This window comes from Amblyomma mixtum, chromosome 5 (genome assembly GCF_055824585.1).
Source record: "Amblyomma mixtum isolate Tamu chromosome 5, ASM5582458v1, whole genome shotgun sequence".
In the NCBI taxonomy this organism is placed as follows: Eukaryota; Metazoa; Arthropoda; class Arachnida; order Ixodida; family Ixodidae; genus Amblyomma; species Amblyomma mixtum.
Genome location: NC_143016.1, coordinates 14,779,081 through 14,802,729, shown reverse-complemented (window position 1 = coordinate 14,802,729; position 23,649 = coordinate 14,779,081). Strand labels below are relative to the sequence as shown.

Genomic DNA, 23,649 nt, shown 5'->3' with positions numbered 1-23,649 from the left:
AGTTTCTTGCTTCACATTATCCCATGCTCGCGCTAACATGTGGATGGCACTGAGCAGGCTCACCTCGTATTTTTTGGCGGTGTCCATGCACAAAATCATGCGCTCGACGAGGTGGCGCCTGTACAGGACCTTAACATTTTTTATGATGCCTTGGTCCATTGGCTGCAATACAGATGTGGTGTTTGCAGGCAAAAATGCGAGGCGTATTGCACTCAAGGCTGGCACATCCACGTGAGCACTGCAGTGATCCACGAGGAGCAACACCTTGCGGTTCGAAGTAGCAAACTTACGGTCCAATTTGGTGATCCAGCTCTTGAAAATTTCGGCCGTCATCCACGCTTTCTTGTTCGACTCGTATTCCACAGGTAGAGTCTTTATGCCTTTAAAACATCTCGGCTTGGCGGCTTTTCCGATCACAAGTAAGCGACACCGTTCCGTGCCAGTCATATTAGCCGCGATCAGCACCGACACCCTTTCCTTGCTTCGTTTGCCCCCAGCACAGTCGTCGTCCTTGAATGTCAGGGTCTTCTCTGGTAGGAGCCGATAGAAGAGTGCAGTCTCATCTGCATTAAAGATGTCTTCTGGCTTGTACTCGCCGAGATATTCACGCAGCTTTTCGTCCTTCCACGTGGCGCATGTTTCCTGGTTAACGGACGCTTTTTCACCGCACACGCTCTTAAAAACGAGATCATGACGATGTTTGAAGCGCGTCAGCCATCCATCTGACGAAACGAAGTCGTCGATCCCCAACATTGTTGCAAGCGTTCGGGCTTTCGTCGCAACGATGTCTCCGCTGAGAGGAAGTTTGTTGTTCCGGGCCTCCCGAATCCAAACCAGCAGAGCCTTCTCCAACTCTGGGTAAGCGCCGGTGCGCATTCGCTTTCGAGAAGTGTTGAATTTCTCGTTCTCAAATGCGTCCATTATTGTGCGCTTATTCTTGATGAAGTTGGAGAGCGTGTTCGGCTTGATTCCGAACTTCCGCGCGATGTCTTGTTTGGCGGCACCTCCCTTCTCGACTTCCTTCAAAATCTCGACTTTCGTTGCCAGGTCGAGCGTGCGATAAGATCCGCGGTTTGCCATGGCTATCAACGATGCGACTACGTGTACGGTCAATTCCGAAGCGTAGGAGCACCAGTGGAACAACCTAGCCGACGAGCAACCCGCACACTAGTGATGGGTCGCTCAGGAGCGAGCCGGATCTTTTGAGCGGCTCTTTTTTGGAGAGCGAGTGAGCGGCGGTTCTTTTGGAGAACCGGTTCTCTCTCGTTCAGTGAGCCGTGCTGACCGTGCCTAACCGTTCCGTCAGAGCCGTGTCTGCTCCAGGGTGCGATTTGCGCGCCATAGAAATCAACTGCATTCCCTTCCTTCGCAACCAACCCCTCGCCTTCAGTTGTTTCCGCGTGTGCACTGCCGCTGGCACCCGCGTTTTTAAGGCGAAAACCTCTTTTGGCTACGGCTCACTGAACGAGAGAGAGCCGGCTCTCCAGAAGAACCGCCGCTCACTAACTGAACCACGTACGGCGCCACGGCTCACTCGTTCTCTAAAAAAGAGCGGTTCAAAAGACAGCCGAAGGTGAGGGGTTGGATGCCACTCTTGCCAGGAAGGGCAGGAGAGCAGTTGCCTTCTCGCACCATGGCGCGGAATCGCAAATAGTGTACAAAGCTCTCCCCTGTCGTTATTCTATGCCCCTGTCCTTTCTTGCTGTCGCTCCCCTCTCCTCTCCTTTTCTCTTCCATTTCCGCCGGCTCCAGCTCGGGTGCTTAAGATAGCAATTGCCGCGGCCGGCAACTCTTTTTTGCTTCACTTTTTTATTTTTTAAAATAAACCACTACCACCTGAAGACCCGGCTCCCGGCACGGCTCAGTGTGAACGAGAGAGAGAGCCGGATTCCTCTCCCCAAAAGAAGCACGGCTCACTCAAAACATCCGGCTCACTGTTGCAGATTTAAGTGAGCCGGTGAGCCGCTCAAATGAGCCGGCTCACTTCAGTGAGCGGAGCCGTTCTGAGCCGCTCACTGAAGTGAGCCGTTTTGCCCATCTCTACCGCACACGCAAATAAAGCGCTCGGCCAACAAACGCCTCGACATACGCTGTGCACGCTGCAAGCCTAATCTCGCATTATCTCGCCACTGCCAGTATTCAGCGCTGCATGCGCCTATGACACCCGCGTGGCCTCCGCGATCGGCTCCGGCGGGAGGCGGAGCCGATCGCCGAGGCCACGGCAGCCGTAGCTATGGATAATCGCACCGCTCCAAGAAGGGCGGCGCTGCGGACGGCTACGATGGCGATGACACCAACGCGGAGCACGGAGCTGTTGTAGCACTTGAAAAATTGCACACTCTACCAAAGAATGACGGTCACCTCGAGGATCCCGGCTGAAAATTAACTTCCAATTAAACAATATTACTGGATGAGGACTTCAAATTATCGAGCGATTTCTTCCATAGGGTTACATGCAAAACTGACGGGACCAGCTCTTCACTTCTAATTAACCGAAAATTCCAATTAAGCGGCTTCGAATTATCGGGAGTCGACTGTAGTTTGCAACTACCTACCACAAAAGCTAATGCCCTACAACATACGTGAAGACCAAACAATGGGAGCTTTTACTTTACAGGCATTCCAAACATACATACTTAGCACTTTCAAAACCTCCTACCATTCTTTTGAACATGGAATGTAAGATGAGTCACATGTTCTCTTCACACAACTGCAAGAAGAAGAGCTTGCTTTCAAACATAATCGCCACGTGATTCATGATTACGCAAATTAGTGAGGATTCGTGATTCGTAAGCTGAGGATTCATGATAAAAAAGTTCTGGTTTTCTTCTGGTTTTCTGTTCTCAACTAGTTACCTAGAAAAAAAGAATCAGGGTTCCTAAATAGCAGTCTAAGCCCATCACTGCCCCAGCCAGGGGCCATCAGCTCTAAAATAAGCACAGTCCCTGAGGCAAAGTGCTTAGTGTGGTTGACACAAAGGCAAGCAGTACATACCATGTTTTGACCTGACACAGAAGAGCAAGTTGCTCCTGATGACAATCCATGAATAATCACAAATGCACAAAATTAGCTGATCCTACACGAAGCAAACACATGCAAATTATGCTTTCAGCTGGAAGAAATACCATATACCAATGGCATCAGCCTTTTATGAAGGATTTATACAAAGATCTATATTTAAAGACAACGTTCTCATGTGGAGTAGTCGCAATATAGCTTCGAACCGTGGAGTATACACTTATGAGTGAAATCAAAAAGTGCGTGATTTCCCAGGTAGACAATACAAAGCACCCATCCTCTATGAAAAAAACCGCTATCTAGGAAAATAAATTCATAAACAGTATGCCTCCTACACACTTATAACACAAAATGACTGTCAGTGATTGCCCCCAGCATCAAAACTGGCAGTATTAGAAGTACTATTCTAGAGTTTACTTTCCAAGTTCGCAAACCACACGGTTAAAAACTCAACCAATGTCAATAAAGTAAAAACACTACAGACAACAAAGCTGCCAAAAAATAGTGATGACCAAATGGGCACAAATATGAAAAAAATGGTACATCATTCATGCAAAAGGCAGGCAGGAGCAGATTAAAAGGGGGCAACAAAACAAGGCTCAAATAACAGCTTCCCCTAACACATCACGTCCACAATGACATGAATATTTAGTGCAGTGCACAAACCAACTCACAAAACATGTAACACACCTCACAAGACACACTCTGTAAAATGGAATATATACATGCAAACATTTTGCTGGCTATGATAACAAGCAATCCAGGAAGTGGACGTTCGCATATTTTCCTCAGAATGCCGTAGTATGATAAAAAAATCCTATGTTCTTTACAAAACGTGTCCTTCCCTCAGTAGTGTTCACATTTGTGCAGACTTGCACTTCGATGCCTCTTCGGCACGTCTGAGCCTCCATACAGCCTCGACATGTCACCTGTGCATGTAGACAAAACATCGCAACTATTCATGTGTCTTAGCAAAGGAACATACTGGCAGAGAAGAATGAACTGCAAATTGTGGGGTTTAAAGTCTCAAAGCGACAATGGTCTATGAGGGATGTTGTGGAAAAGGAGTACCGATTAATTTAGACCACCTGGAGTTTTTCCCGCATGCCAAAGCCACTGAGCCACCATGGTGGGCGTTGGCAGAGAGAGCACAAACTGAAAGACCAACACCGCTGTCATGAGCCAAGCTTTCCCGAGCCTCATACAGATAGTGGAACCTAAAAGATCAAGAGAAAAAGTAAGTAAGTGCCCTTAAGAATATGATTAAGCACTGACCTGCTCCTCCTGCCCTTTAGAAGGGCCCTGGAACACCTTTTGGAAGTCTCAGTCAAACGCGCCAAATAACACAGCACATCGTCGTGAGTGTCTTGGTCTAGTATTATGATCCTGCGAAATGCACATGGCCCAGCAAGCCGACACAAAGTTAAGGTCTTCCATAACTTCACAGCCCAAACATTTTGTGATGCCAAAGATCTTTCCTATTAAGGATATCGACTGTTTGTGACCTAGTAAGCCTATGAAAATGTATATGACCAGACAAAGACATATAAATGCAAAGAGCACAAGAGCACGCAGTCAAGAAAACGGCAAATGAAAAAAGAAACACGCAGTGCAGTTACGTCATATTGATGAGCATGATGGGTGCGATGCACAGCTGCTTGAGTGGGACTAAGGCCAAGCAGACTAATATCAGAAACATTCAGACAACTGAATTTTACTTGCAGCTTGTGCCTTGAATTTCACACACCCTGTATTACGAAACTGCATTTTTTATGGTGCTTCATGGGTTCAACAAAAGGTGTTTCAGGGCACCTTGAATAAAAAACAATTTAGCCATTGCCAAAAAAAGAAAAACGCAGCCAGCAGGCACTATGTTAGCCCGGCAGTGGCCACGACACTTCCTCGTGCATGCACAAGGTGTCGTGGAGGTGGCACGGCACCTCCTCGACAAGAAAGGGGTCTCAGAGGTTGTGCACCAGGCCCTTGATGTGGGTGAACCCTGGCCGCTGATGGGCATCAGTCGCCCAGCAGAGCAGCATCAGCTGGTAGATGTCGGTGGGACACTCAGGTGGGCAGGCCAGCCGCTTTCCCTGCAGCAGCTCGCTGCCCAGATTCTCCTGGGTGACCCCCTGGATGACTGGGTCCTCCCCGTAGGAGAACATCTCCCACAACGTCACTCCATAGCTCCACACATCTGACTTGGTTGAGAACTTGCCGTACAGAATGCTCTCAGGGGCATACCTGCGTCGTGCCAAGACGACAACTGCCTCTGTTACAGACGCTTGCACAAAAATGCGACAAAGTGAAAATGCAAGAAGCGTCAGCACCACTTGCATTCCTCTGCACAGGAAATACTGTGAAACAAATAAGCAATGTGCGATGAGAGTGTCGCGGCTTTGTGAGGGTCATGCAAGTTGTAACATAGGTTGTAGCATTTTTTAATTAATGATGAAAGTGAATTACTGCATTGGTAAGGTATTATGCAGTGAATTGCTGACTTCTTTGTTGAATGTGAACCATGTACGATCAGTGTGAAATTAAACGGGAACAAGGCAACTGGAAACAAGAGTGTTACTAATGCTTATGACCATAAATTTTTAAAGATCATTAAAATTATAATTGTCCACAATGCGAATATTCAACCTTTAATTCAAAGTTTTTATAAGCTTCTGATGTGACTGAACTGGACAGTTTAGTACACTGAATTAAAAGGTACAGTTCTGTTCGCCTCTGTTCTGTTCGCCCTAGAAAGGTATGCTAAAAAAATGATGGTCAATTTGTGTGTACTAGCGCTGTGTGGCCTCTGTTTTGCGTTGTTTATTGTCCACCAGCCACCACCTAAGTCACGTGACCATGTGCTGTCGCCACAACCTCCACCAGGGGTGTGCGTGCGTGCGTGCATGCATGTGCATGCGTGCGTGCGTGCATGCATGTAACGGTGGGCAGGCTGTGGACAGGCTTTATGGGTGGACTGCATGAAGAAAGCTTCACACAAACAAACAAACAAACAATGGCTAAATGTGGGGAATGGGCACGCACGAAAATGGTATCGTTTAACAACGGGTGCATCTTCTGGCCAGAACTGCACTCGGTACATTTGTCACGAATTCAAAACAGGAAACTGATGAGGCTGTTTCAAAAGGGCTTTCATACCACTTCATGGGCAGCTTGCGGGTCTGGGTGCGAATGTAGTAATAGTGGTTCACCGTGAACTGGGCAAGGCCGAAGTCACTGATCTTGACCAAGTCTTTGGAGGCCACCAGGATATTACGGGCTGCCAAATCCCGGTGTACTATGTGCTTCTCCTCCAGGTACTCCATCCCCTGAGCAGAAAGAAATTGGGAACAAATTTTCCACAAATGTGGTCTCACACAAACTTTGAAACATTTTGTGTAACAATGGTTATGCATGACAAAGTTTAAGGGCTTAGAAGAATGCAGAGCAGACATTTATAGCGCAAGTGACCATAAGATGGCGCTGCATGTAATCGAATCCCACCTTTGCTTTCATTCTCAAACACAATAAAAAAAAATAGCACAGAGGTAGAATGATGAAATTTGACCTCTTCTATACAAAAAAACTTGGACGATGCATAACCTATTCTTAAGAGTACATTAGAGGTACCTCCCGCACAAGTACTCCTTCTCCTGCATTGATTCATCATCGGCAGGGAGTCCTCATACCACTACTGGTGCAGTGGTGCAGCGGTTAAGCGATACACCACTGCCTCATCAGGTGGACGCTCCAAACATAGCCATTGTTGGGGATCCAGGCTGTTATTCCTGAGCTCCCTTGAGGCTCATTTTTGCACACATACTAGTTCTTTGGGGGCTGTCCATCTCTCAACCAATGAGCTGATATGCAGTGCCATGGTGGGCAGGTGGCAACTGCAACAAATTCATCTGCATTAACTTCACTGCCATCTGCCATGGTGGGCAGGTTGCGATCTTCTTGTTCATGACATGGACGGACGGATGCCGGCTTTTTTCAAGGATGAGACCTCTAGTACCATCACGTTAAAACATACACTATACACGCATCACCTGCCTTTAAAGCACCGCCATGTGCCGTCAGTGCGAAAACCAACACTCTTCTGGGCGGCACAATCTTGGTAAGCACTACTCAATCTGGCCACCTAATCTCTGGCAAGTGTTGTTTCATCTATGGAAATATGTTACAGAAACACCTTTTTCACTTTTGCAGTGATGCGTCGATGGTCTGAGGCATCAGCTGGGCAAGTTACTCAGCTTGTACTGGAGTGAATTTGAATGCAGCTTGGGGTGCCTGAGGAAGTCATCCTTTGGCGTCAAACACCACGATTTCAGAAGAATGTTTGACTAAGTTTGCTGATAATGGCACCTAAGAACATTTTGCGCTTAAAAGCATTTTTTTATTGAGTTCAGTGCTGTTAAAACGCTGTTATATTGCTGTGCTAATGCTGAAGGAAAAGGCTGTTATTGTACACCTGATGCAAAGCCTGTGCAATGATGGAAACCACATAAGGGGGAGGGGGGGCACACTGCAAGTCTCAGGTCTCCCTGCCACGCACTGCGAGATTTAGAAATTCAGACACCCAGTAACTGCAGAGGCAATGGATGGGCATTTTTGGCCAGAGGACATTATGGGGTCACATCCATCAATGCTGGCGAAGCGGTTGGGAGGCTCATGTGGCTCTCATGGCTGCGACGGTCTCTCCACAATAGAAGTTCTTTTTTCTTTTTTTTACTGTTTCTCTTAACAGCACAAGTGCGGATGCCTGCTCCGTGGAGCAGGCATCATGCGTCCCGCAAAAAACCAACAGACACTGTTCTTTTGTTCAGCCTACTAGCACGCACTACTAGCACTGAGAAAAACTTGTCAAAATATGCCTCCTGATAGTACCTGCTTGGCACAGGGAAAAGTCTGTTTCTCCCTGATTTCAGAGGCGCACAGCATGAGATAACTCATAGACGAGACCACATGGTTAACTGCTGACTGACAACGTTTCTTCTGCCCAATGCAAAACATGAGAAGGAAGACAGGAAATATAGCAAAAAGAATAGCTATCGTTTTGATGCGGTGTATGTTCCGGGAAAATGTCAGACACTGCTGACGCTCCTTCACAAGTGCCAATAACAGACAACAGGCAAATAGTCAGAAAAATGCTGTTTCAGAAGTGTTGTCGTTTGCAAAATTTTGCGCGCTGAAGGCCTCGAAACTGGACATCACTTTTGGAAGAGAATGAGGGAGGTTCATAGTGCCGACACTGTTTGCAAAGATCTGCACAGACTGCGCCAGAAAAACAAACAAAAAAAAAGCTGCTCTGCCATCTCACTCCACACTAGCAGGAACAAGGCTTAAGCACAAACTGGAACATCATATACACCAGTTTTTACACTTCTGCAGGATATGCCAACAGCAATCTGCATCAGCAATCTGTATCAGCAATCTGCATTTATAAATGCGTTACATATTCACATATTCACCAGATGGACTACGGCAACTATTTCTCTTTTTCTTCTTTCAATCCCACCTTCCCCCCTTTCCTCATGGCACAGTTGAGGTGTTCACCAAGAAGTGAGACAGTTACTACGCCATTTCCTTTACTCAAAAAACAACTAAACATTCTCCAGATGTAGGTGATGTTTTCTCAGGATGATGAACAAACTGAAACATGTGAGAACAATCCTGCAACACGAAAGGCCACTTACATTGGCTATGTCCTCGCTGTACTTGATAAGTTGTGGATGAGTAACCTTTTCACGGTATGTCTGCAGGTACGTCAACAAGGAGCCCATTTCCAGAAACTCCATAACCAGCATCATCTCAGGCTCTGGGCATTCAAGAGACAAAACAGACGTAAAGAATGTCAAAAGAAGTCCACCTACTTTTGCAAGCCCAAAAGGATACCTGACATGAGGGCAGAACATGACAGCGCATATCAAGAAGTCAAGAACTCTATGGCTGACTTTAGACTACTGTTAGAGGATATGTCAGAGAATTTACTCGATTTCAGTGAATATTTGGAAGAATCTATAGAAGCAAGACATGACAACAGTTTTCACTGGAAACTTAACAGGAAAGCTGGCTATCTGAACTACATTCAATAAAACTTTAAAACAAATCAGCAGCAGTCATAGCTAGCAAACAAAACCTTAACTTGGCAAAAGAAGAATTATCCATTCGAACCAGCAGAAGAGCTGATTATATACTGTAATTATGGCACTAAAGGTACCACAGAAAGTCACGGAAAGGTACCACAGTGCCACGGAAAGCCAGCAATAGGCAACCAAGTCATTCCATGCCTCAAACACTGCCAGGACAACATTGACACACTACTGAATTTCAACACAGAAGTCAAGCAGCAATACCACTGGATGGCTATTCCACCCTACAGTGGCCTATGCTCCATAATGCACAGAACAAGCAGCCATGACAGAAGTGTACCTTCAACAAGGCCCTTGATCTCGACAATGTTGGGATGTCGCAGGCTCTTCATGATCTCAATTTCTCGCTGGAGGTCCCGAAGGCCCGACTCAGTCTGGAAAGATTCGAGCAGAGATGTCTTGCGCATGCACTTGACAGCCACCATCTCCTCTTGCAGACCAGCCCACTTCTTGAGGGATGCAGCATACACCTCGCCAAAGAAGCCCTGCAGACACAATTTTATTTAATGCATCACGCACTTGGCAATGGCTAAAACCACAGTCAAACACAATGGCAGCCTGAATATGAGCAAATGACATCAAGCTAAGCGTTCCTGCTTAATATATACGGGGCAGAAACTCACACAGCTTATTACCACTGGCTGGTACACAGAAGAGTAGACTGTTTGCAGCTCCAACCACATTCTATGTGGAACCTGTAGGTTTATATGCAACATCACCACTGCCAGCACTGGTACTTGTTACAAGGAAAGTAAACAAGGATATGGCCCCAACCAAAACTCAAAAGGCAGTGCTGGACACACCGTGCAAAGGTTGTGGGTTTGGTCCTTAAGGTACACTTTAGCACATACCGCATTTTTATGTGTATGACAAGCCCCTGCATAGAACCCACACCCCTAATTTTGAGCCCTGTAATAGAAAAAAAAAAGTGTCCTCTAGTGTAATCCACACATTTACCTGAAGGAAGTATGACTATAGTCAGATACAACTCAAGAATGAAGTCACTTTTCCCCCATCAAAGGACCCCCTTCCAGCCAATGGCGTCGGCCGATTCTCGTGACTCTGCTAGCGTGACAATGCAGGGAGCGATAGATGAAACGGGATGGTCCCTTCCCTCCATGGTCGGGGATAGTCCCCTCCGTGCTTTGTCACGCTGGTCCCTACATTGTGATTCTAGCGGGGTCATAGGAAACGGTCGACCCCACTGGATGGAATGGGTCCTTTGTCAGGGATAAGCTGCTTCGTTCTTGAGTTGTATCCGACTATAAGAGAAATAGAGAGAGAGAAAAACTTTACTGAGGCAAGCGTGTTGACCCCCCTTGGGTCTTTGGACCACCGCACGGTCCCACTCTACGTCGAAACGTTCATTTGGCATTTGTTCATGACGTCGGCACCCCGAATCACCGCAGCAAGCTGCGATGTCGGGTCCAGAGACGAGAGCACGACCTCCCAATCCTCCCAACCTGATAACGCGGGCTGTCCCGACTATAAGAACTTTTAAAACTGCACCACAGAGCGACTATTTTGATGTCGAAAACAACTTTCTTGAGAAGCCGGCTGCAATGCTGGATCCACCACATTTAATTATTGCTATCAATGCCATTTTTTGAGGCTTCGTCACCACCGTCAAAGATGTCATTATCTTTCTGTCTATGCGGGCTCTTGCCAACTGTGCCCTCCCTGAAGCTTTTGCGCAAAATGTCGACCGGTATGCCTTCCATGCATCATGATCCATGGACAAAACAGTGTAATGCCTGACCTCTAGACACAAACTGTCGGTGTCAGGATGTCAGCCATCTACTATGTAGCTTTCAGCCCTTTGTTGGCCGCTTATCGGCTTAACATGTGCCGATGACGATGCGGACTGCAGACACTGTATGGGATGCAGCATGCAGCCATTAAGCAGAGCCTCCCAAACCCTGCTGATATTCGCACAAAACTTGCGTCCCCATTTTCTAATCTTAATTTTTCTATTTTTTTGCGAGATATACGCAAGAAAATATGGTATATAGGCACTGGCCATTAGTCCTCATAGCTTGTGGATGCCAAAGTATCTTTAGAAACCAGGAAACAGTCAACTTAGCTGGATACTAGATCCCGAGCCCATAGCAGAAATATTACTACTACTATGCTTAAAAATGCTTCACATAGGGTTAAACACGAAGCGTCATTAAGATTTCCCACACTGTTCAGAGCACACAAGTAAATCGACACAGTGAATTGTGTTTCGCATTAAAAAAGTCAAAGGTAGCATGCCTGGCTTACCTGGCCAAGTGGCTTCCCTTTTATAAGCTGCTGACTGTCAATGACCCATGGTGAGCCAGACACTTCTGCCAGGGGTGACGTGTTACCAAATGAAATTATGTTGTCTGTACTGAAAGTGAGCACAGGCGGAGCCTATTACTACTCATGAGCAGTATTAGTACTAAAGCACTTGCATAAAGGTTTCGAACGACATTGAGCCTTGAAATCACCAACCACATAAAATGCACATTACTTGCGTATGTGGACACAGAAGTGCTTACAGAAATGTTCAAGACACAGAAGCCATAAAATGACTGAAATGACTCTAACTATAGAGTGCAGAAACCAACTCGCCAAACAAGTTGTTCTGTCAAAAAAAAAAAAAAAAGAATTTTCACTGCATTCATTACCATTCAAAGCTAGCCATCATAAAGGAGTAGTAAATGTGGGGATGTTGTTTGTATTCAATTAATTTTCAGATAAAAACTGTCAAGAGGAAGAAGGCTTGTACAGTAGACTTACTTCTCCTCCAAGCTGACCAAGCTTTCAACGTCAATGCAAGTACCAATGTCTGACTGGAGTGTCAACTCTGACTGAACTGTTGACGTTGAGCAGCTCGAAAGGTTGTCGTAGCTAACTTCTGACGAATTCAGGCGGAAAGGATTCTTGCCCCACTTGAATCCCCGTCTTTGTGAGAGGGCTTCGCTAGTTGAGGCAGCAGATACTCCAATGGGAGCGTGATGCTGTCTGATTGCCTCCAGCTTGCGGTTGGCCTCAACCGGCGGAAAAGGTGGAGAAGTTTTTCCCAGCATTGGACTTGCTGGGTCTGCAGGAGGCCCAGTTGGTGAAGAGGCCTGGGGGTAGACTGAGGCATACGAATGACTCCGCCTGGAGTTGTACACTGTAGGGAAACCAAAGGGTGGTGATATCAGCATAAGGAGTCCTCTCTTGAGAGCAAAATCCTCGACTATCACAATAGCTCTATTTAGCACTGTTATGGACAGTAGCCATGTAAAATTTTAGACCAGCGGACCTCAAATAGGTGGCCATATACCTTTTGCAGTCATCAAAGACAGTTCCTGGTTCTCTGAAGGTCTAAGTGCTCAGCGGTGTCAAGTTTTTATTGGCTTGGCAAAAAGAGCTGATAGAGCAGAGTGCATTTATTAAATCAAATATGCGAAATCAATAATGCCTATTCAGGATTATGCACATTTCAAGAGCATAGAAGATGTAACAATATTTTGTTTAAGTGTTCTCAAGTACACATTCAAAACAAGCTCAAATGAGAGCTATAATTGGCTGCGTGGCCTAGTCCATATCTCCATTACTTGTGTTCAAGGGGTTCACAACACCTTCATGATAAAGAACCATTACTTCAGACGATGTTATGGCACTACTATCTGAAAGGAAGATCAAGAATTCTGTGCTCTTCTGCAACAAAATGAGGCCGCACTAAAAGAAAACCAATAACTGTGACACAACATGAATCTGCAGTACACCATTACAGAGCTGCTGCTTTCAGGTGTGAGTACTAATTGCCACTCTTTCAGGGTACTCAGCAAGGTCACAAGAAACAAAGAGCATGAATGATTACCCTCGTAAAAGATTTGGTTGATGTCCCGTGTAATGGTCTGTGGTTGTGGCCGACTGTCTGGATCCAAAGACCAGCACTCTTGCAGAAGCAGGCAGATCCCGTCGTGGGTGTCAGCAGGGATCGGCAATCTCTCCCCTTCCCTGTACCTCCTCACTGCCTACATCCAAATTAAAGCAGGGTTATTTTCATGTCTGCGTTATTTTAACAACGCTAGGTTTTGTTGTGCTTGACGTGATCAGCATCACAAAGTGAATGTATTTCTTTTTTTTTCCAGTCCAGGGCCAATTAAAACCTCTAATTCACACAGAAGACAATGCAGCACATGTGACTAAAACCGTTACACCGTTATTTTAGTGTAGTGCTTTGGTGGAAAGTTCAATTTACAGCACAAAGTACGAACAGCTGGCATTGATATCAACTTCGATGATTAAGTCTTCTGGTTATTCCAAACAAATTTAAAAGATTTAGTGTCCCCATGGCTTTCGCAATATACATTTCAAAGACAGTTGATTAGAACAGCGTTTACATATGCACTTTTTGTACCCTTCGACAACGTAACCGTGGAAAAAAAGCAGCTTTATGTTCACTGGCTATCTGGTAAAGGCATCATAAGGCCATGAACAAGTAAATTAAAAGATTAATTTTTTTGCTCGAGCCCAAAATGACACCACGAATTTTTGTAAAACATTGCTAGAACGGTACTACCTTAATATCTCTGATAAAGTCACTTGTAACCCTTGTTTCATCACGTCATTGGCACCAGCTATGCATTATTTAATCCAGTTCCATCAACCTCCTCACTTTCTGTGGCTTCTTTCTAGCCCATATCTTGGTGGGGATAAGTACAAAATATAGTTGTGGGAAGGTCTCATTGAAGAACTGTGCTCCGCTGGGTGGAACTCAATGACCCGACTTTCGAAGGCCACTCATGCACGCATTTTGTCAGTGTCCTCATCGTCAAGACCAATGATAGTCACTTTGCTGCTGGCTAGGCAACACTACCTCACTCAGCAAAAGCACCACACCGGTGTGCACTAGGGTAGAGTGCGAATGACAGGGCTTGAGACCAGTCACATGCACTATCTTGAACAGTGGTGTAGCAGACACGGACTTGGGGTGGAATGGTGCAACCTCGTATGCAACGTCACTCACTAGACTTAAAATACAGTAACAGCCCGTGCATAACGGCACAAGGCAGACAGGAGCCACTGAAGGATGAGGTATCTTGCAGAGTAGTGAAAATCACCACGGTAACTGTCATAGCGGTGTTCTTGAGAGTTTCCGAAGGCAGACAGCCTGTTGGGGAGCAATCTAGCGGGCAGCGTCGGCTCAGGCTCAGGCATCACAAGCATAAGTAGCGATGAAGCCGGCGGAAGGCAGTAAGGTGCGAAAGGGTAGTAATGGGTCTCAGCCAAAGAGGAGATAGAAGGGCGAGTACTCAGCATCTGCACCAAAAGATACTGTGGGGAGGTCTCTACAAAGAACTGTACTCCACTGTGTGGAACTCACCGATCTGAGATTTGAGCATTGCTCATGCGCATTCTCTCCCGGCGTTGTCGTCGTCAAGACCATTGATAGTCACTTCATCACCAATCTCCAAAGAGATCAAATTAACATTAGCTGACTGCAGTTACTTGGTCATATGTACAGCTTAAGAGAAGATGATGGTCGTTCTCCCAAAGCAAGGAACAAAGCACATTTCTCAAGTATTCTACCCTGTCGCACACATTTTGTGGTTCCATCAATCTATAGCATCGGTACTACATGCAGAGAGCTTGTTATATTGTATATGTAGAACATCTGCATGTATATATAGATAGAGCCCAATCTGGTTTCTGCCTACTGCATCTTGGGCCAAGATAACAAAAATTGGAGACATTAGTACTTTCAGGGCAAACCTTGCACCTACACGCATAACTTAATCGAAGAGGCTTAAAACTGCAGACACTGTAACTTGATGGCAGCTCACCTCTGTGACTGGCACTCCAGCCATTGGCTGTTCCCCAAAGCTGAATATTTCCCACAGAGTGGTTCCGAAGGCCCACGTATCCGCCTTGATTGATGATTTAGCCATACTGAGATTGTGATAAAATTCTGGTGGTATCCAATGTATGCTGCAAAAGAGACAATGTGAGCGAGCTTGTAACCATCAGTCAGGATGCATCGCTGCATTGAAAAGCTTCACAGAGAACAGAAAAAAACTTACTCGTCGTTCATGTAGACGAGCAAACCAGGGTCTGAGAGTTTAACAAAGAATGCATTCGATTCGTGTTGGGAGACAAGGATATTTCGGCACCTGATCTTTCCATGGACACACCCTTGTTCCTCCTGCACAAAGGTGGCAAAAATCATGCAGCATTACAAAATATAATAAAAAAAAGAGGCGTGTACAAGTGAATGATGAAGTGTACTAGAACACTTAAGTGAATTACGCTTGTACTGGACACAGCACTGCTCTGAAAGAACAATAAAAAATTGTTCAGAAGATGTTCACACATAAAATACATTTGAAACCACAGCAAGCGGTGCGAACTCAAAACTAGTAGTTTAAGAAGTAGTAGGAAAGAGGGGAGGTGATTACTACTTTCTACACTTAGATGAGGAAGACACTTCAACAAAAATCAGTCAGTCTTTGCCTCATCACATTCTGTGAGTGGCTGGCTGATAACCACAGATACCAGCCTTTGCACTCACCCAGGTGCTATCACTGGTATGCTTGGCAAGCAATGAATGAAGTGTGAAACTAGAAAGTCGTGAAACAGCAGGATGGTGCGCAAGTGCTTGTGCCAGCTCTCTTCACTGTAACCCGAAGGAATACCTGCCTGTCTACCTCAGTGCCGAGAGATGTAATCATGAAATGCTCACAGTGGTCAGTGTAGCTGTTGCTGTATAAAGAAATTTCGCCACCTCATAGCTAGAACCTTTGCAGAGCTCCTGTTAAAGATCATGCTGCTACTTTCTTCCACGGCTGACTGCCTAAATCATTGAGTTTCAATTCCAAAGATTACCCCATTAAGCACATGCCACAACTTAAAAACTCCATGAGTGCAAATTCTGCACTTTTGGGGATGAACCGATACAGAGTTCCACTCTAAACACCACTGCAGTTTTGCTCATTTCATTTTTCGCCACCTACGAAATGCAAAATATTGCGAGCATCTAAAGCTTCCCACATCTGCCATTTCAGCCCTCGGAGACATGATGTGCAACAGACATGGGGCTTTGGGCAATACAGCATTCGTCATTGCAACTGAAGCTCGATAAATGCACAGCTCACCAGGTACCAGAGGGCACGCGCGAGCCCCTTGGCCGCTTCCACCAAGTCAACAGTTTGCAGCTGAGGCCTGTGCAGACGCAGGTAGGCATCCAGGGAGCCCAAAGGCAGGAACTCACACACGAGGCCAAAGCTGCCCGAGTGCACCATGCCCAGGGAGCTCACGATGGCCTCACACTGCCAGAACAGCATGCGGTCGCACTGCACCATGAACTCCTGGGCACAGAGTAACACAGAGCCAACAGTCATAACTTGTAGCGGGTGGCACTTATATACACCAGGAAAAGGTTCACCACCTCACTGTTTGTATTTGTATGCATGAGTCCTGCATTGGCAAGCCTGCACCAACCAGCCTCTGCTAACAAGGTGCAGGTCTGCAAAGATGATCAACCAATTTGTACTACAGCATGCAATAGCGATGGAGAGGGGGGACAAAATAAAAGGGGGACATAAAAAACAAACCACTGTCTTCCAAAAGGTTCAGTATTTCAAATATGCGCTCATACAGCAGACCAGGCACATAGCCAGAAATTTGTTTTTTTGAGGGAGGGTGTCCTAAGGCAATTTCTTTTTGCTGACGGAAAGGGGGGGGGGGGGGGGGGGGTGCTGGCTGAGCACTGCCAAGATAACAGGAGGGGGAACTGAACTAGATTTCAGGGGGGCACCCGGGTCACCTCAAGCCCCTCCTTGTATACATGCTGCAGAAGGCCTCTATTATGATTAAAAAAAAAAAAATCACAACTGGAGAGCACCGTCTAAAAATAATGCTGAATCCAAAAATAAACACAGGATACAGCTTGGATTCATTTCAGTAATAACATTCAACATTAATAACATGTCAAACTGTTCACTGTTTTATTTTTTTTTTCTCCTAGTCATCTATAGTAGTGACCCTTTCTAACTATTAGTCCACTTAGTGGTAATCCATGTGACAAAAAAAGATCACCTTATTATGCAAATGAACACACAATCTACTCACTTCATCACAGTATCGCAACACCTAGAAATTGCCAGTGGCAAAAACACCTCAGATCCAGCGCCTGTTTCGTATTTGTGATTGATGAGCAAGAAAAACAAGCCAAGCTGGGTAGCAAATTGATCTTTAATCAGCAAGACTGCCCGAAACGCACATTAGCGTGATGGCTACTTTTAGTCTGACATGTCAAGGAGAGCTCAGAGATGAGTGGCAATGAAACTCCAGACTCAGCATAATGAGATAGGTTATTCACCCTGCATCTCAGGTGGAGCTGTAAGTGATCTTAATGGCAAAGACAGGCACCATGAACTGTCACCTGTAGAGACTTCTGACTCTTTCATTCATGTGTGAACAGACAAAAAAGTCAGAATTGCTGGAAACGCATTAATGCATTCTCCATTTACTTCTCAAGAACCTCATAATGAATAAAACAGGGGCCAGCAATTTGTTTTGTCCCCTTCTTGTTTCCACAATGTTATTTAGAGTAGAGACATTTTCTTTCATTACCTCAAGAGTATTAAATTACACAAGCAGTCCCCCTTCATAGAAGATAGGACTGGTGTAAACAGTAACTTTTTAAACAAGGATGCCTTTAATTGTGCTAATAGAACCAAACATTACAACAACAAATACTAAAACAGCACATGTAAACTATGCATCAAGTTAAGCATAGGGTCCAGCTGGCTAACTTCATTTCAGAAGGCAGTTGTATATAATACAGTAAACACAAGAACACAAGAGAAAATGCCAGATCCGGTATAGCAAAGATGCTGACATACAGTTTTCTCCACAGAATTCAACTATGTAAAACGTTAACAGTTAATACTAGCAAGCCTCACGTGATTTCATCATTAACCATTCTTGTATTTATCCCTGCCACACAAAGCAAAAAGTCATGATCTCAACGGTTTTATGCAATTCTGGTTTATGAATTTGATTCAAGAACACAACATGGTTTTTGTTTTGGTGCAGTTTCCACAGGAATGACTACAAATCTGTTCATGCCAATTTCTGAATATGATTTCACAATGGGCATAGAATATGACAAGTCCACTGTGACATCGACTACTACTTTGTTGTAATGAGGTTCAGTAAAATCTACGCATCATGTCCATCAATATCAGCCAAATAGATCAAAAAGTAAGCTGAGAGCACTACTGTGGCTGTAATACTGTTTAACCAAAACAGAGGCAGGTCAAGGTAGTCAGTAAACCAAGCAGTGGTGGCAATCACCTTAAGATGGCTGTCTTCAAGGTGGGGCTTCAGGGCTTTCACAGCAACTTCCCGGTACTGGCTTCTGTCCCGATGTAAGTATGCCCGGCGCACAACTGTGAACTTGCCAGGCAATTCATCCTTGCGATTTTCTGTGAACACCAGTGCTCCAGAGTGGATGCACTCACGCGACTCCCGCTTCTGTGCCAACTTTTCCACGTCAAGAGCTGGTGGGCGGCACAAAAGCAGCTGTGTTTTGTCTGCAGAGAAGACAAGGCCCATTCGCCAGAAGTGAACATGTGAAGTTCAATACACGAGACTTTATACCACGCCTTAAGTTCTGTCAAATTAAGCGACAATATCAACAGCAGCGTTATTATGCACCCCTTTGAAGAAAGAGCTCATTATAGAAGAGAATGAACTGCAAAAGAAAGATGTGTTTTAAGCTTTAACTGCAATATTGCAAAAGCTAAAAATTATGTTTTGAAAATTCTGAGGCCGTATACAGTACCATATTTTCCGGTGTACAAGTCGCATCCTTGTATAAGACGCACCCGCCGTATATGCAGGCTGTCATTGAAAAAGTTGGTATATAAGGCGCACCCGTGTATAAGACCCACCCCAATTTACCCAGTTAGGCTAGTGAGGCTTAATTAAACATGCTTGTTTGACCATCACAAAATGCACCGCACCTATGAGAAGTTCTTAAGCAACCCTAAGTGATCGAAGAAGGCAACACTCACGCCATACCTGTCCACATTTTAGCAAAAAAGAAAAAAAAAATGAAAGAACTCTCCTTACGTCCATAACATTTTATTTTTACTTAAAACCTTCGAAGTCTTCATCTTCAGATGCGCTATCAAAAAGGCAATGCGACTGAAACATTCTCTTCGCACTACGTACATACCCCATCAGAGCAAACAAAGTTGCAAAGGGTGACTAAAAAAAAATGCTGGTATGTCTTGGCTTGTCTTGACAATGGCAAGAAGCGTGATTGCCACCATCTTTTGGCATTTCACATTACTTTCGCTTGGGGCATCCGAAATGGCCGCGTGTTTATGATCCCGGAAGTCGTCATCCCCGCCGTTTCATGATAAAGTTCACCTAAAAAAGTTGCGCACGGGGGTCCCCGTATTCAAGTATTAACCGTGTTACAACCGCGTTATTGGTAGTGATATTTTTTCGGTCAAAAAAGCTTGAGCATGAACCTGAGCAATTCCTGAACTTGGAAAAAAAAACGGAAAATATGCATATAAAAGATACCTTTGTATAGGACGCACCAGCAAGATTTTTGAAAAAAGCCACGTGTTATATACCGGAAAATACGGCACACTGCAATTATGACCAATAGCAACAGCTAGCACATCCCCTTTCTTACAACTCAAGTTGCTTGGGAGGTGTGAAGTGGGTAGTGTACCTTCAACTTGTTAAGCCAGCTTGGCCAATTGGCTGTGAACTCCGGTAAACGATGTTTCTTTACACTCAACCATGTATCGCTACCTTATCACAAGCCTGGGAAGCACAGCATTCTTCCGCCATAACCAAGGTCACACCACTATAACATCAGAAACCCAGTTAGATGGAATTCCCACATGATCAACTGAATATGCCAAGGTATACCATGCGGGGCAAATGGCAAAAAAAGGTACCATTATGCAGCAATGAATGGTAAATCAATGCTGGCTCCTTTAGAATAGGAAACGATATAAAGCTCTCTTTCCACTCTGATGATCATAACTATGGCTGTCTGTCACTCTTTCTGAAGTGAAATAAAAACAATGAAACAGCTCACCATACTCGGATGGCGGCACACAGTACCCAAGCTCAACCTCCAGGGTTGGACGAACAGCTTCACTGACCAGCTTAGCCATTGTAGGGTACATTCCTTCCTGCGGTGCTGCTTCGTTGAGTGCAAAGCATCCGTCTTTAAATTGCACAATGCGCAGTGTCTCGGGTGTTGCACTCTTTCCCAGGAAGTCCAACCGATACTCCTGGTAGACAGATGAGCTCTGCCGAATCAGGTACCAGCCTGCTTCATGCCCACCTTTCTCCTGCAGCTTCTGGTATGCAAACTTCGCCCTGTGAGGAGAAGCCACAATGTTGAATGCTCACCATGTCTCCACAATAGACAGCCACTAAGACCTGGTTTGTAGCGAACTTAATATTAGCATCTACAGTTGGCCAGTACTATGGTTTTCACGCTAGCACCTGTGAAAAGTTGCTAAATTAGGCTTTAAATTACTACTTCTATTTTTTTAGCAACACCACTTCGTCTCTTCTCCACTATTTCTTACTTATTCCGTGCACCTAGGGTGCCCTGCTGAACACACTAATATATGATGCATAGAAATGTAGAGCTTTCCTGCTCCAAAATAAAATAAAATAAAATAAAAATTGCTCGCTCACAGTTTGTACATCAACTTCTAGTATTACTATGACCTCAAAGAGGATATGAAAAACCACTGAAATTATTTAGAAGTACAATCAAAGGATGCATTTCAAACCTAGAGGTAATGGCAATCACCTTTAGTAGGTATTTACAGGAAGTTTCCCATGACAGTGGCCAATGCTTGCGCTTGAAAGCAGGCATTGTAGAGCTGGTCATACAACCCCTATACGCCCCGCAATCCCTAGTTTGAATTGCCATATCGTGCAAAGAACTTTTCAGCAAGTTGAACTCCTACTTCAGATGTCAGCTAAACTCAACCATAGTACGTGAACACCGTTGCTGTCACATTAAAACTGTGCAGCTTTCTGGAACCCGCTTCAATCAACCAATGATGACTGCTTCCTTTATCAACTACTTAGTCATGAATCATGATCCAAGGCATAAAATCTATTGCATACTTAAGATACTGCTCCTTCACGCTACTCTCTTAGTAAAACTCACTCCAATTCAGTACAATACAGCGTTGAATACAGTGTGTTTTCTTCACACTATATTCATAAAAAAATAAATAAATCTTCCTTACCCTACTGGTCCATGGCATCTCATTGCTCGTAGCATGGTCAGCGATGGTGTAGGTAGGTTAATACACAGGTTTACAGTCCACTTTTCTGTCAGCCGATAATAGCCATCAAGGAGGGACACAAAAGAATGCATTTTACTGATGCTATCAAACTTGAGGTTCTGCAATGAGAGTGACGAGGCACAACACGTCAGGCCACAGACTTGGTATGCTGCGCAGCAGTGGCGTGCTGCTACTGGGCACCTGTTACATCATGGCTCGCTCACTGTAGCCATAAAAATTAGGGGTGTGCGAATATCAAATTTTTTGAATACGAATCGAATACGAATACTTAGTTCCAAATATCGAATCGAATATCGAATAATCAAGGACAGGCGCATTTAATCACCCCAGAACATCACAGTTCAACTATCGATGATTAAATGAACACTAAAGGTGTGTGTGGCTGCACAAAAAATATCAATGTCTCGAACATTATTCTTAGAAGAGTGGAAATATCAGAGAAGATGGCTAGTACACAGCATTGATTAAGGCTAGCTTGCCATCAGCACAAAAGCGCGCTGCTGGGATGACGTAAAAGGTTGTCTTGAAGGAAAACCAGCTGCACCACATGGTCAGGCAGAAGTAGTTCCCTTCTAGCTGAAACGACTCCTCCATCCACAGAAAATGCCCTCTCACTTTGCACTGGCCTAGCACATATTGCGAGGTACTTCGTGCACAGCTCTGACTATACCAGCTTCGCAGGTATAGCCACAAAGAAGCTCACCAGCGCAGTCAGCTACGGCATGGCCCTTGGAGGAAGAAAGATTTTTCCTTCTGTGTAGGCGCCGCCATGTTGTTATGTACTATCTGTCGATAGGGCTTTGCGGACCGAAATGAACGCCGGTGCTCACAATGAATATTCGGCTAGATACCAATATTCGCCTCGGGTCGAATATTCGAAACAACACGAATACTTGGATTTCGAATCGAATTCGAATACTAAAAATATAATATTCGAAATATATTCGAAAATTTCGAATATTCGCACACTCCTAATAAAAATTGCATGTGAACAAACAATTGTACAGGTCCCAAGCACAAAGAGTACAAAGACACACTCTGCTGATCCTGCGCAAGAAACATGTCTGCAAAAAAGTGCTACGGTGTATTTCTTCGAAATTCGTCATAAACTTGTAAACGTGTACACATACGTTAAAGACTCAAACACAATGAGCAACTGAAAGAAGTGAACTCTTGCTAAGCACCAACAAAAATTATCTACAGACAGTTATTCCTAACAAAGCACAAAGATACACAACAACGTTAAAAAAGAGGAACTCCAGGGGATTGTAAGCTGAAAGTTTATAAAAGTCTTTATAAAGTAAGCTGGGTAGCTATGATGCTAAAGTTGTGAAAGAATTGGTGCACCATGATTCACGAGAAACTGGATACCACTGGCAGTTACAACAATGTTTGAGTTACTGAAAGCTTCTAGTGTAGACTACTCGTACTATCACTCATTTTCCTCACCTGAGGTATGCCGTTGCGCCGACTGATTTCAACAGTGCAGTGGGATGGCACCATGTTCACAAAACACAGATCACTGATGGAGCAGATTTGTGTCCAGGTTGCACTCTGGGATAAAAAAATCAAAGAAACAAGAGACATGTGTATAAGCTGATCTGCTGTATGACAGATTGACACACCATGACTAAAATGAGTTAAAAATGAGCAACAGTAAATACCTGCTCATGATTAAACACCTTCCTGCTTTAAAAGAGTCATAGCATTAAGCAACTAAAAGGGAAAGGAAGGCCATAACTGGCGCAAAGTAGGAGCAATTGGAAACCACTGGAAGAGGCCTCTGCCCTGCTGACAGAGATGAATATCGGTAACTGTTGCAGCGACAGCGTGTAATGTCAGCATACACATGGGATTTACAGGTTTGCAGAAGGCAAGCAAGAGAAATTAGATTTAAAGGGCTGTCTTTTGTAGCTCTACAGGCCCAGCTCCAATATGACTTCACTCCATGCACTTCGTAGCAAAGCACAATTAGGGCCTTTACAACAAGGGCACCTTCAAGTTCGCTGTTGTATTTCGAGGTTTGCACTTGCAATAGCCTTGAACATGTGCTTGTTTTCCGGATCTGTACACAAATGTGCAGCAACAAAAAGTCATTGCATGCATACTAAGCTGCTTTCATTTAAGACAGAGATGTAAGCCAGGTGCAAATG

At 44.8% G+C, this 23,649-nt stretch overlaps 1 protein-coding gene across 3 annotated transcripts in view; it reads right to left on the bottom strand.

Moving 5' to 3' along the window:
• Positions 1–1,703: 1,703 nt before the first annotated feature.
• LOC149341353 (tyrosine-protein kinase JAK2-like) overlaps positions 1,704–23,649 on the bottom strand; it is a 28,429-nt gene continuing 6,483 nt past the window's right edge. For 2 of the 3 annotated variants that reach the window (XM_089543421.1, XM_089543420.1), the window contains exons 6-19: positions 22,946–23,050; positions 21,437–21,594; positions 20,257–20,543; positions 18,486–18,724; positions 16,280–16,492; positions 15,209–15,330; positions 14,972–15,116; positions 13,003–13,159; positions 11,931–12,309; positions 11,430–11,538; positions 9,445–9,649; positions 8,709–8,830; positions 6,172–6,341; positions 1,704–5,259 (exon numbers count right to left, since the gene is read on the bottom strand). In XM_089543421.1, coding sequence (XP_089399547.1) covers positions 4,980–5,259; positions 6,172–6,341; positions 8,709–8,830; positions 9,445–9,649; positions 11,430–11,538; positions 11,931–12,309; positions 13,003–13,159; positions 14,972–15,116; positions 15,209–15,330; positions 16,280–16,492; positions 18,486–18,724; positions 20,257–20,543; positions 21,437–21,594; positions 22,946–23,050 — 2,691 coding nt within the window. In that variant the 3' untranslated portion in view covers positions 1,704–4,979. The remainder of the gene's footprint in view (positions 5,260–6,171; positions 6,342–8,708; positions 8,831–9,444; positions 9,650–11,429; positions 11,539–11,930; positions 12,310–13,002; positions 13,160–14,971; positions 15,117–15,208; positions 15,331–16,279; positions 16,493–18,485; positions 18,725–20,256; positions 20,544–21,436; positions 21,595–22,945; positions 23,051–23,649) is intronic. The other variant, XR_016282921.1, reaches the window with a different exon arrangement.